Source organism: Lissotriton vulgaris, chromosome 3_1, assembly GCF_964263255.1.
Source record: "Lissotriton vulgaris chromosome 3_1, aLisVul1.2, whole genome shotgun sequence".
NCBI lineage: Eukaryota > Metazoa > Chordata > Amphibia > Caudata > Salamandridae > Lissotriton > Lissotriton vulgaris.
In genome coordinates this window covers 2,050,690,380-2,050,703,970 of record NC_141689.1, presented here as the reverse complement: position 1 = coordinate 2,050,703,970, position 13,591 = coordinate 2,050,690,380, and the positions used below count along the sequence as shown (strand labels likewise).

Here is a 13,591-nt window from a genome sequence, read left to right as displayed (position 1 = left end):
CCCTTCCCTCACTCCCCTTCCCTCACTCCGTCTCTCTCCCTCTGTCGCCCTCCTCCCTCTGTTGCCCTCCTCCCTCTGTCTGTCTCCCTTTCTCTGTCTCCCTTTCCCTCCCTCTCCCTCTGTCTCTCTCTCCCTTTCCCTCCCTCCCTCTGTCTCTGTCCCTCTACCTCCCTCTGTCACCCTCTGTCATCTCACCCCGCCTGTGTGTCACCGGGCTGAGACCGCTTCCTCAGCCAGCTTCCCCTGCTCGCACAGACACACAGCCCTACCCGAGCACTTCACAGGTCTTTAAAGACCATTTGCATGTGAAGGGGGCTTTGCTGTATTTCACCTCCTCTTAGCGCCCCTGCAGCTCCACTCTTGGCTCACCGGAATGAAACACAGAGTAGCAGAGTCTCTCCGAGTGTCTCTGCAACCGGCAGTGTTTGCAGACACTCTCTGAAAATGGTTTTTTAAAACACGGGTACAATGTCTCATGGTCCGCGGGCCGCCATGGAAGGCTTGCCGGGCCGCTGCCGGCCCGCGGGCCGTACTATGAGTACCCGTGCCCTAGCATGTATTCTATGATAACAGCAAATGCCCATATTCCTGTACAATTGCCCGCTCTAAGATATTGTTAGCTATTAATGTTGTAACACACTATCAAACCCCTTTCACTGGAAATGAAAATTCTGACCACTAAAATCTTGAAACACTATTCCCTGGACTCGGACGCCATACACATACCCCACCACTTACTCGTCCCCATAGAATTGATCTGTCCTTCAACACTGAAAAAATAAACCTGAAGCACAATTCTCTAAATGGAAACATACCCAGACCCCACCAAAACATCTTCCTTGCAGAGTGTCTCCTTCTGTCTCCATCAACAAAATTGAGTGTAGCGGCTGTCTACCAGTAGACCTTAGACAAGGACTCTGAACAGGAATTTACGCACTCCCACTTAGAGCGATGAAGACTTTGGGCAAAAACTCCCTTACGAAACAAAGACTCTCCAGATTTCAAAGGAACTCCTTAGATACAGGTGTAGAACTATGTATGCTCACAAAAGAAATCTTGTGGAAAGTCCCTCATAATCAGTTACGGTCTTTCTGATCATGCCCAACTATTATATTAAAAACAACAAAGGGAGAATGCCAGTACTGATAACAAGACGTAATTTACAAGTATTATAACACAGCACCTGAAAGATTCATTCAAGACTGGAAGCTCGTTAATAGCTTTTATTATTCTTTTTAACTTTTGTCAGCAAAAAGAGGATTGTTTCATGAAAAATGCTTTTTCAGAAAAACTTGAACAACTAATACATGCTAGGGACAGGACTTTAGGAAATCATTCACCATATCAAACATATCACAGGCATACAACAATCAGGCATTCAAAAGTGGTAAGGGGTATAATGGCTAAAAGAAACTACAAAAGTGCATATCATACAGTATTTACAGTGAAATTGAGAGAGCCAAAGTCTGCAAAACAATTTTCAAAGTGATACCATTTAGAAGTTATTCGAACACAAAGTACATTTCTCTGTCAAATTAAAATGTTCATAGTATTTGATCAGGTAGAAAGATAATGTACACAGAACAGTGATAAGCAGCAGGGAAATTTTTTTAATACGCTTATCACTCAGGCAGACTACAGTATGGCTGGGGCCTACGCGTTTCGAATCCCGCTGGTCTCAGGGGATTCTCTTCAGGGCCTCGGTCCTCTCTAGGAAAAAAGGGGAGAAATTGTAAAACGCTAAACAAAGAGAAAAGTCTGCATTCAATAGATCAACATCAGATTCCTCCCTCAGGTGGCACCTCCTCCCCAACAGACTAGCATGTATTAGTTGTTCAAGTTTTTCTGAAAAAGCATTTTTCATGAAACAATCCTCTTTTTGCTGACAAAAGTTAAAAAGAATAATAAAAGCTATTAACGAGCTTCCAGTCTTGAATGAATCTTTCAGGTGCTGTGTTATAATACTTGTAAATTACGTCTTGTTATCAGTACTGGCATTCTACCTTTGTTGTTTTGGATACTGGCTCAGCCATACTGATTAGAGCCAACCCTTAGTTGTTTTTCGGTCAACTATTATATACTTTTACAAGGAAGGCAAAAGTGGTGGAGGTTTAGCGATCATACATGAATAATCCACACCCTCTTCTTACCTATTTAATGCCTCACAGTAAACGTCAAATCAAGAGTAACCAACTCCAGTTCATCTACCACCATCTGGGGGGAAACAAAATACAATTTGTGGAGCAATGTATGGACTTCATCTCATCCCAAACTTACACTCCCCAACCACCCCCACATATTTATTGGTCATTTGAACCTGCATTGGGGAGAATCCAGAAATAACCAGGATCAAACCTTTTCTTCATTTCGGCTATAAAAAAAATGACCTGACCCAACATTCCCTGAAACCTAGGCATATTGAAAGCGCCTCTCTGGACCTGGTTATTTCTGGAAAAGAACATATACACACTGTTGTTCCGATTGTTGTAAACTGGTCTGGTCATTGCCAAATCCTCTTTGACCTCTTCTGCTTCAAGTTTATGAACTTTTAAGGTTGTTTAATCTTGACTAATGACACCAGAAATGCCAACCATTATGTCCTGGCGACATTGTATCGGAGGAGGGTTTAGATTAAGGACAGGAAGAAATGGCTCTCTGGCAAGTACTCAAAGGAGTCTAGGATGCGGGAATGAGCACGGTGCTGACAGGTCAGGGGGAACAAACCCAAACAAAACAACCTTTGCAAATGTGTAGGTCAAGACCCACACAGTAAATATAGAACCAAGTCCTGTGCACACATATAAGGGTGATGTTTTTTTGTGAAAACCAAAATTAAAGAACTTTTCTTGCAGAAATTATGAAGGTCGACATCAGGAGTATCTTAATGGGGATTTTAATATCAATCCAGATCAATACAGAAAGAAAAACCAGCCGACACGTGTTTCGTCACAACGTGGTACAATTGTGACTCTTCAGGGCTGTATTGTGGCAAAAGAATGTCATGAAAATTGCAGTACCGGAGATAATTCCGACCCGGTAGCGACACAGGTTAATCAAAATATAGTCTGGAAAGTTGAAGGTGATCCATCCCGGTGTCTCAATAGTTGGATACACGCGCGGACGTGTTAGTCCGCATAAAACGGAGATATATGCTGCCGGTGTCTCAGTTTCCAGTTTAAAACACACATTGCCACAGTACTCCCTGGCACTGAACAGGACTACTTTACATGTCAATATACTCCTTATGAAAGAGCAGAAGTGGATGGATTTTTTTTATAAATACAGAAGGAGTTGGTTAACTCCAGACCTAATTAGGAGCCCTATTCTTAACGAAAATCCCTAAATTGGACCCATGGTATATGTCCTTGAGTTAGTGCAGATTTACGACTTTCACAAATGCAGAAGAATTTACAAAAGTAGTCAAGGAAATCGTACTACCAGAAAATATTTGTGAGCTGCTTTTTTAGTATGAGCAAATATGCAGGTGTAGATTTGCTCTTGTGAAAATCTGTTGAGCATTTACAAGTTCACTTTCCCTCGAACCACTTTTTTTCCCCAACGGAAGAAGTTTTACTTCTGCCATTGTCAGGGCTACATTTCCAGCGTTTCTCAGTATGGGTATAGATTAGAGAAAAGCTGATGAATAGAGCCCCTAAAACAAGCAATTTAGTAGGATTGCACAGACTCAAAAGGGCATTCCAACCCTGGAATTGCTTAATGCTACCTCCAGCCCCCATATGTAGAATTGTGGAAATGTGGCAAAATAAGACAATTGCTAGAATTCAAACCCTACTATAGAATGTGCCCTGGCATAATTAGAAAGGCTAATATCAGAGCTTCAATATAATGAGATGTTGTCATAGTTTGTCGCTGCACTACATGGCATCAAGGGGATAAGTGGATTTTCTTTTTACAGGACAAGTAGATTTATGAAGCAACGTGTCCCATGGATAAGTACATATTTTATCTAATTTCACATTCTGACAGAGTTCTAAGTCCAGCAAAAACAGGATCCAGAAAAAAAGAAATCCACAATGACAATACCGTAAAGGTGAATTTCCTACAGAGTCGTAGCACGCCATCTGCATTTACTGTCTCAGTCACATCTAATATGAGCTCAGAGACATAAGAACTCAAAACCTACTCTACGGAAATGAAGCCTGTTAATGCTTCAGCTAGTACTATCTAAAAATTCGAGGTGAACAAACCGCTAGAAATGTGCACACTTGATTTTCTTTTTCACTGTGCCATTGGGACCCTCTACCTTCCCCTTGTTGTAATTTATCTTCCAAGTGGTATGTCCCATCCACCCCTCCCCTCCTTACCCTGTTGGTATGCCCCACCCTGAAGCTTGCCGTGGAATGTTTGGACACTCTCCAGTGAGGAGAGTGGATGGTCAATAAACAGACTTTCCTTCATCTTACTTTGGCTCCGTCGTATATCTACTTTATAACACTGGCGACGGACTGCGCAGGGGGCAGAAGTTGACCATTTTCCCTTTGAGTACTCTCTCCACATACTAAATCCGGTGGGAAGAATCTGGAGTAAGCTGTTCAAGAACGCTTTGGAAGCGAAAGTGATCAAGAGAACCTTGCAGAACGATAGAAGTGTGGATCTGGAAGCTATGCGGTCGGAATAGTGACAGAGAAATGACATAAGGGAGGTGAGAGCTATCCCTACTTCTCTCGTGTGGTGCAACTACCCCTGTCATCCGTCCCTGTGCGAATCCCTGCATGCTGTGGGTGATCGAAAGTTGAACTGAAGCTGGTCAGCAAAGTGACTGGACCACCCCATCTGTCATTTGTTCAAGCGTGGAGCTTTGCATGCAGTGAGTGAGTTAATGAAGACCTGAAGCCCATCTGCACAGCGTCTACCCTGCTGGTTGTGCGTTGTTACAGGCATTCGCTTCGCAGTCACATAAGTGAAGTTTTGAACGGACAAGAAATTTCCCCTGCGTGTTACCACACGTTGGCTGCCTGTCTGGGTCGGCGTGTGCAAAGCTTAACGAGCGCTCCTTTGGTCATTAGGGAGTAATTGGAGCCTACCTGCGTTCTGTGCCGCTCGTCATACCCCTGCACGGCATTTTCGCCTGAGGGAACATCTGATCTCGTTGCCTCGGAGTGCCTGGTGTCCTTGTGGTCGGAGCAGATCGTGTCGTCGAGTGGACGTGAGAGGCTGCCACGGCTTGAGAGGCTCGCTGTGGTGTTGTCCGGTTGGCCTGCTGGGGGGGGGGGGAGGGTGGGGGTTGGAGGGGGTGGAAAGAGAATTCCTGTCAGCGCCTGTTACCTTCCTTCATCGGACGTCGGAGACGCTTCCCCGGCGCACCAGCAGTTGAGTGCCGGTAGTGCTTAGGAAACATTAACTCTTTGAGGCCAAGGAACTCTTCCTCCTGCCTGGTACCGCTACTTTACGGGCACATTCCAGCTACATTCTTTAGGTACTGTCTTTGCCCTATGCCACATCCTATGCTTTATGTCCGATAAGGAAAAGGAAATCAGTTTTACCATATTTACAAGGAACATCTCCTGCTATTTACCCGGTTTACTATTCAAAACGTTGAGTGTCATTGGTTAATATTTTGTCCTGCAGGTGCCCATCTAGGACTATTAGTTTAATTTACCAATTTACAAGAAACTGTACCTGTCAATTTACTTCATTGCTATTTTGTAAACTTGTGTTCTTGTGGTTAAATCTGTGTCCTGCAGGTGTGCCATCTAGGATTATCTATTAAACGTGTGTAGAGTTAACCATGGCAGCAGCAAGTATGAGCCAGCCCCCGCCCTTTTTGAATGAGATAGGGGAACCAGAAATCAGCTGGAAGGAGTGGGTGAAACTCTTTGAATCGTATTTGATAGCGGTGGGTGGTGAAAAGTACAAGCCAGAAAGGAAGAAACATATCCTATTGCATAATTTAGGTAGGCAAGGGTGAAAAGTATATGAATTCCTTCCTATGCTTGAACAGGAGGGTGAGGATGAAACTGGTGTAGATGTATATCAGCAAACTATGGAGAAATTTGAAAAACATTTTGGAGATAAGGTAAATGTTGTTTTGGAACGCCACAAGTTTTTCAAAAGGTGTCAGGGTAAGCAAGAATCCGTCCAGAATTTCATTGCTGCTTTGTGGGGTTTAACACAGTTATGCGAGTTTGGCAACCTAACAGATTTCCTTATAAGGGACCAACTCGTAAGGTGTACTAATAACCCACGCATTCAAGAAAAGTCCAGGATTAAGAGAAGCTATAGAAATAGCTAAATCTGTAGAGCACAAAGCTAGATGTGTCAAGGAGATAAGGACCAATGGAGAAGAAGTAGCCTCTGTAAAAGATGAAGAGGATTCCATTGAAGTATGTACGGTCAGGTCAAAAGATAATTACGGTGTGAGAGAAGATCCTAAAGAGAAGGGTCCCAAGTGCTACCGGTGTGGCAGCAATAACCATTTTGCGACTTTCTACCAGTGCCCTGCCAGGTTTGTCTCGTGTAAAAAATTTAATAGGAGAGGGCATTTCGCGAGAGTATGTGGAAATGGCGAACAACATACTAGAATGGATAGTAGGAGTGCAGTGAAAAATACAGCCAGGGAAGTGAAATGCATAGAACCTAGGAGAGGGAGAATAATATTGCAGGTAAAAGACATTGATAGTACCATAAATGCTATTTACCCAAAATGTGATGTCTTCCTTGATGGCCAATGTGTAGAAATGTATGCAGATTCATGTTCGCCTTACACCTTACTGAACTGTGGTGATTTTGTGCCCATGGAAAATTGTAATGTGGAACAATTAAAAATGCCTGATATTTCTCCCACAGGGTATAACAAGGGTAAAATACCGTTAGTGGGCATGAAAAATGTACATCTACAATTCAAAGACAGGGAGACTTTTGGTCCAGTGTATGTTGTAGAGTCAGGGTCCAACTTATTAGGATGGGTTCACCAAAAGGAGTTGGGTATCATCCTTGATCCTAATAGTGCTGAGGAAGTGTTACTCACTGACAGGTCCCGGGAAAGTGGCAACATTTGTGATGAATTTGCAAAACTATTCAGAGACAAGCTTGGTTGCCTTCACATGTTCCAACACAGAATCAAATTGAAATAGAACGCAAGACCAGTAGTACATAGACTACGCCCCGTACCCCTCAAGTTGAAAACACCACTAGAAGAAGAGTTACGCAAACTTTGCAAATTTGATATAATTCAACCTGTAACCAGCACTGAGTGGTTGGCCCCGATTGTCATAGCAGCCAAGGCCAGTGGGGAAGGTATTCGCCTCTGTGTGGACCTGCGCAGCTTGAATGATAATATATGGGTTGAGAGACACCCTTTGCCTATAATCAACGAAATGCTGAGCACCATGGGTCCAGCTAAATACTTCAGCGTGATAGAACTGTCCATGGCATATTACCAGATTGAACTCCATCCCGAATCAAGGCCCCTCACAGCGTTCATCACCCTATCAGGAGCCTTCATGTTCAAACAGATGCCTTTTGGCCTAGCTTCTGCCGCTGCCATTTTCCAGAAAGCTATGCAGAAAATCTTGGAAGGAGTAAAGAACACCTTATGTTTCCAAGATGACATCCTCGTCTATGGGCAAACCGAGGAAGAACATGATGGGGTCGTGAGACAGGTGTTCAGCAGACTTATGGAAGCCGGCCTGACTGTGAAGAAGGAGAAATGTAAAATAAAAGTGAAAGAAGTAGAGTACTTAGGCCACAAGATCACAGAGGATGGTTTCAGACCGAAGGGCAGTCTAATTCAAGCTGTGATGGAAGCACCTAGTCCTAAGAACAAGGAAGAACTAAGGTCCTTCTTAGGACTTTTAGAGTATATGTCAAAATTCGTGGAGAACTTTGCGGCCAAGTGTGAGCCCATGAGAGAACTTATGAAGAAGAATAAGGAATTCCTATGGAACGAAGAGCATGATGCCGTGGTTAAGTTACTAAAAGAGGAATTGGTAACCTCCCCAGCATTAGGAACATTTGATTCATCCAAAAAAACCATCCTAACCACGGATGCATCCAATAAGGGTCTGGGTGCAACACTCATACAAAAAAATGGTAGTGAGGAGAAAATCATCGCGTTTGCATCTCGGAGTCTCACAAACCCAGAACGGAACTACTCCGTTATTGAAAGAGAAGCCCTAGCCTGTTTCTGGGCGGTCAGACATTTTAAGTTTTTCTTGTGGGGCTTAAGGTTCTCTATCCGAACTGATCATAAGCCCCTCACCTTCATCTTCTCTGTGAAGGGATTAGAAAATTGTACACCGCGTATCAGCAGGTGGATCTTAGGGCTGGAACACTATAATTTTAATGTGGAGTATGTACCAGGAAACGAAAACAAGATTGCATATTTCTTGTCGAGGGCACCATTACCGGAGATGGAAGAAAAAGAAGAAGCTCTCGACAGTCCCATCCTAATGACAGAAACACCTGCTATCACAGAAGAGGAATGGGAAAAAGAAGCTAAGAAGGATGAAGAAATAAATGTGCTGAAGGAGTACATGGAAAAAGGATGGCCTAACAAAATAAAATGAACTTGAAACAAGTGTTGCAGAGTTTTGGGAAGTGAGAAACAAATTAAGTTTCATGAAAGGCAGAATTTACCGTAGTCACAGTGGTTCCTCCCAAAGGCCTCAGGAAGAAGGTCACCTAGGGCGCAGTCTCACTAAAGCCAGAGTCCGATCTAGTTTCTGGTTTCCCATGATGGATGCCATGGCCGAACAAGCCGTTAAGGATTGTGGGGCGTGCGCCAAAAGCGACAAGTCTAAAGCCGTGCAAAAAGCACCATTGTCTCCAGTGGAAGTACCAACTAAACCATGGAGCAAGCTGGCCTTGGACATTATCGGACCGATGCAAGAACTGGGAGAGAGGAGAAGATTCATGCTGGTGTTGATCTATTATACAACCCATTGAATCAATCAGAAGTTTGTCAACTCCGTCACAACAAAGACTGTGATTGAGTTCATAAACTGAGTATTTGTGGAAGAAGGCATTCCAGTGACCTTGATAACAGATAACGGAGTGCAATTTTTCTCGGAAGAGATGCACGCATTTCTCGAGAGCCTGGACATCAAACATGAGACCACTGCCCTGTATTGCCCCAAGGCCAATGGGTTAGTTGAAAGAGCTAACAGAATCATAAAGGAACATATTCAATTAGCAGCAAGCAACGGACATGATATAGAGGAGTCCCTTAGAAGGTGCCTGTGGGCTTATCACACCTCCCCTAACAAAGTCACAGGAATCTCACCCTTTGTAGCATTGCGTGGGCGTGAACCTTGCACCAAGCTGAATCCCAGTTGGTTGAGCGGGGGAGAGCCGAGAGTAGTGGACCAGGGGACAAGATCAGAGAAAGTTCAACTTCACCAAGATAGGTACAAACAGTGGTATGACACGAAGCATGGGGTGAAGGATTCCAAGTGGGAGGTGGGTGATAGAGTACAGGTCAGGAAGAACACCAAAGTGGGAGCTACCCAAAGTAAATATTACTTGCCGTGTAAAATTGTTAAAGTGCTTAAAAATGTGGTTCAACTTGAGAATGGCCAATGGTGGAGCTTTGACAAGATTGCAAATGCACCTGAGTAATGTTCTGTGTTTCCTTTCATTCTTTTCTTACGGCGCTACGGCACCGCCCTGTCCTTTGCGGATATCCTGTTCTTTGTTCTGCATCACCCTATGGAAGGAAGATGTGTTGTAATTTATCTTCCAAGTGGTATGTCCCATCCACCCCTCCCCTCCTTACCCTGTTGGTATGCCCCACCCTGAAGCTTGCTGTGGAATGTTTGGACACTCTCCAGTGAGGAGAGTGGATGGTCAATAAACCGACTTTCCTTCATCTTACTTTGGCTCCGTTGTATATCTACTTTATAACACCCCTGCCGCAGCATGTCCTGCACATCAGTTGATATGGAGACCACCTATATCACCAATATTGTGCTTGCACCTCACAGATAAGTAAGCATATGAAAACTTGCAATAAGGATGCTGAGCTGTTAACACCGTTTCTTCTGTGAAAAACCTACACTTAAATTTTACTGTGACATTTTTATCTAGCTTGGAGATAGCTTGACCTGTCTTGCCAGCGTCCAGTTAAAAAAAAAAGATAATAAAATACATATATTCAGGGTTTTAAGTGACCCCCTCATCATCCATCCGTTCAGGAGTCCTTCTCCTTTTGTTTCGGCCAACCACAGCCTGGGGCAATGGGTCAGCCCCCATCAGCTATTGGCTCTCTTTACTGTGAGTTACCACATTTTGCTTCTTTATACCGGTCTAAAAAGTAGCCCAATTACATGCTAAGGCTGCTAGCTATTATTTAATGTGTTATAGTTACATGTTTAAAAAAAAAACTTTTACACTGAGGCATATTACAATACTTATTTTTTCAAGCATGAAAACGAAACAAAAAGATTTTGGATGCTATTACTTTTATTTGCTTTTAACTTCTAATGCATTTTGCAAACATTGCAGTCATGCAAAGGCCAGATCTAAGGGCTTTGCTAATGCTTGCTCCTTCTTTTTGTATTTAACACAGTTTTTGCGAGAACATGGTATATTAAAATAATGCAAATGTATTTGCAATTAGAGAAAATATGTGCAATGACTGCAAACGTGAATTGTGGTGCCACACGTTCGTTTAACAGCTGTAAGCGGTTCATGAGTATTTTCTGTACACCAGCTGGTCCTTTCTTTTATAACTCCTAAAGGAGTATTTATTCCTTTATCATTAATGTATAAACCATACCCATTTTTGTCTTACTCACTGAAAAAAAGTAAAATATTATCTTAAATATCAATACTGTAAATATTATCAAGTTGTGTTGTTTGTTCTAATGCACCATCTCGCTTTATTTCCAAACGCTTAAGCGAGATTGCAGTAATTTCCATGTTATTTTTTACATTTGTACATGAACTGCCACATTTTTTAGATTGTTTATAAGTTTGAGATATGAAAGGGAGGGAGTAAGAAAGGGCATCTTGTGCGCAATTTTTACGAGTATGTCATGCAGCTTCGAAGTGATTGTTTGCGTATCTTATCCATCAGTTATTGATGTTAACTGAAGTCAGTACTGCCCAGTACATGCTGTGGCCAATATTTCCAAGGCTGGCTGGGATCACTAGCGCTCATTACTTTTGAGTGCATTAATGGTAATTACTAGCTAAAGTCTGTAATGTTCAATCACATTTCTGGTAGAATTGCTAACACCTACGGTGTAAACACTTCTAATTGCTGACTAGGCCCAAGATGTGGTCTATTTTGAACGTTTAATCTTTGATAACTGGACATGTCTTTATACAGACATAGGCTTGCTATTTTATTAAATATATGGTCTATTGGGAAAACATTTCTTAAATATTACATTTCAGCATGATACATTGCCGTGAAGTTACTCGCCGTAATATTGTTTAAAATGATATCACTTCGGTGGCTCAATTACTATCAAAACACTTCCTGTAACAGCATAGAATATGCAACTTAGATCTACTGTGTATTCTAAACACTTGAACATTGGGCGGGGCCGCGTCATCCTCCTAATGTTGATAAATGAGTGCCTACAAGTGGCTTATAGTCATATTTGTCCTTGGCAGATTTACTCAATGGCAAGACTATAGTAACAAAAAAAGTACAAATGTCAGACGTGGGTCTCTACAAGCATGTATTGTGTGCCCAGGCTTATGTTTTGTCCCTGTCCTACCCTGCTATTCAGTAGCGATAGCTGCCTTCGCACTAGACCTCTTGTAGGAACTTTTAACGTGTGCTCTCACCCCGTGAAGTCAGCCATGTCGTGTAGTGTTCGATGCGACTAAAGGCTGAAAGAGTCTGGGAAAAGCGATGCCCTTGTTGTGACACTGAATTACTTTAACACGAAGCTAACTGTTTGCAGGAGCAGAGGTGAGAGACAAATCACCGAAAGCAACAATGGCGGAGTATTCAAGCATAAAAACCACCAAGCTGGTGCTGAAGGGGATGAAGCACAAAAGGTAAGCATGCAGCGCCGATGGGTGCTGTGCTTTGTTTGGCTTATATACCATACTCCGTTATACCACACTCAGTTGTTCGGCGTTTCTGCTGAATAGGACATTAAGCTTTCAATCCTTTGGTTGACACCCTTTCCTACATAGCGTTGCAGATTTTCTTTCCAAACTGAGGGCCTCATCTACAAGAAAGTGACTCAGCGCGGCACCGCAAGCCATTTGGCTCCTCCCGCACTGAGTCACATTCAAAGCACAGGTATGCAACATATTTACAATAATATGTCGCATCCCTGTGCTTTCCTCTGCGCTGGCGCACAATTGGCTGCCATGCGCCAACACATATATTGGGAGGTTGTTTTCGTGTAGGAAGAGACCACTTCCTGCACAAAAAAAATCACGAGAGGTGGTTTCCTCTTTCTGTGTGTGCTGCAGCAACACACATAGAAAGATAAACGAGCATTGGCATAGCCCAGTACAGGCATAGCCAATAGGTCTTGACTTTTGGACTTTTATAAGTATTTAGCCATGCAGCATATTATCCTCAGTGCTACAAAATCTACTGTTCTTTAATTTGGAAGCTTTGACAGTAATAGGTACATTATAGCAGTGCATTGAGAAGTACTTAAAGTTTATGTATAACTGGTAGTCTGAACTCGCATATCTGGAAGTGCTTTCATATGCGATAATGAAGAAAAAAGATTTTCTTAGTGAAATAAATAATTTGCTTGATAACACATTTTAAGTGCGGAAGTCAATGTGTCCAGGTAGTGAAGAAAACGCAATGTGCCCAGGTTTTGTGGTTTAACTTTGTGCAATCAAGCTAATAAATGGGTATCAATGAGACGTAACTGCTGAATTCTGGCTCCCGAAGTGAGTGCAATTGGCCCTGATCTGCAATTCTACAAACACAGTCTGAATTCTTGGTTACTGAAAGTATGGCTTTACATGCAAGGTTGTGGGAGCTCCAGGGTGGGGAGTGCACCAGATGCAAGGGTGCTTCAGTTTCCTCAGCTGCTGGGGTGCTTCAAGGTAGCTTCTGCTCCCGAGTGTGAAGTTGCTCCAGGGCGCACTGCTGCTTCAATGGGCGAGGATTGTGGGATTTGTAGTTCTTTTAGGTTGGGCTAGTGATAGGGGGAAAAGTCATACATTCTGCGGGTATCTAGAGTGGGTGCGGAAGGGCACACAGAGAGGGCAGGGCAATAGAGACATACAAGGAGTATAAAGAGGGACAAACAAGGTGGTACGGAAATGCAGACCGGGAGACAGATAAGAGCAAACCGCGTGACAAAGACAGTGGTACAGAGGGAGGCCACAAATCAAAACGGAAGAAAAGAGACAGACCGCGTGACAGAGTTAGATAAAGGATCAACAATGGGCGACTACAAGCATGGCAGGAGGGAGGACACCAGTAAGCAATAAAGAGGGACCGGAGCAGGCAAAAACAGTTTTTTGCCTCACAGAAATGACCTGGAGGAGTTCTGTGCGGAGCATCAACAAACTTTGCCACCTCACTCTGCTCACCTACGTTTGTTATGCTGCCAGTCAGTGCTTCCCTCTTCACAAGCGCTTGAGGGCAGTGGTTCTCTCTTCACAAGCGTTTGAGGAACCGCGCCACCCCATG

General features: G+C 43.2%; 1 protein-coding gene across 2 annotated transcripts in view; it reads left to right on the top strand.

Annotated features, from left to right (window-relative positions):
- Window positions 1–13,591, top strand: part of FRG1 (FSHD region gene 1) — a 178,568-nt gene that overhangs the window by 61,529 nt on the left and 103,448 nt on the right. For both annotated transcript variants that reach the window (XM_086962562.1, XM_086962563.1), the window contains exon 2: window positions 11,880–11,976. In XM_086962562.1, the coding sequence (XP_086818688.1) occupies window positions 11,915–11,976 (62 nt within the window). In that variant the 5' untranslated portion in view covers window positions 11,880–11,914. The remainder of the gene's footprint in view (window positions 1–11,879; window positions 11,977–13,591) is intronic.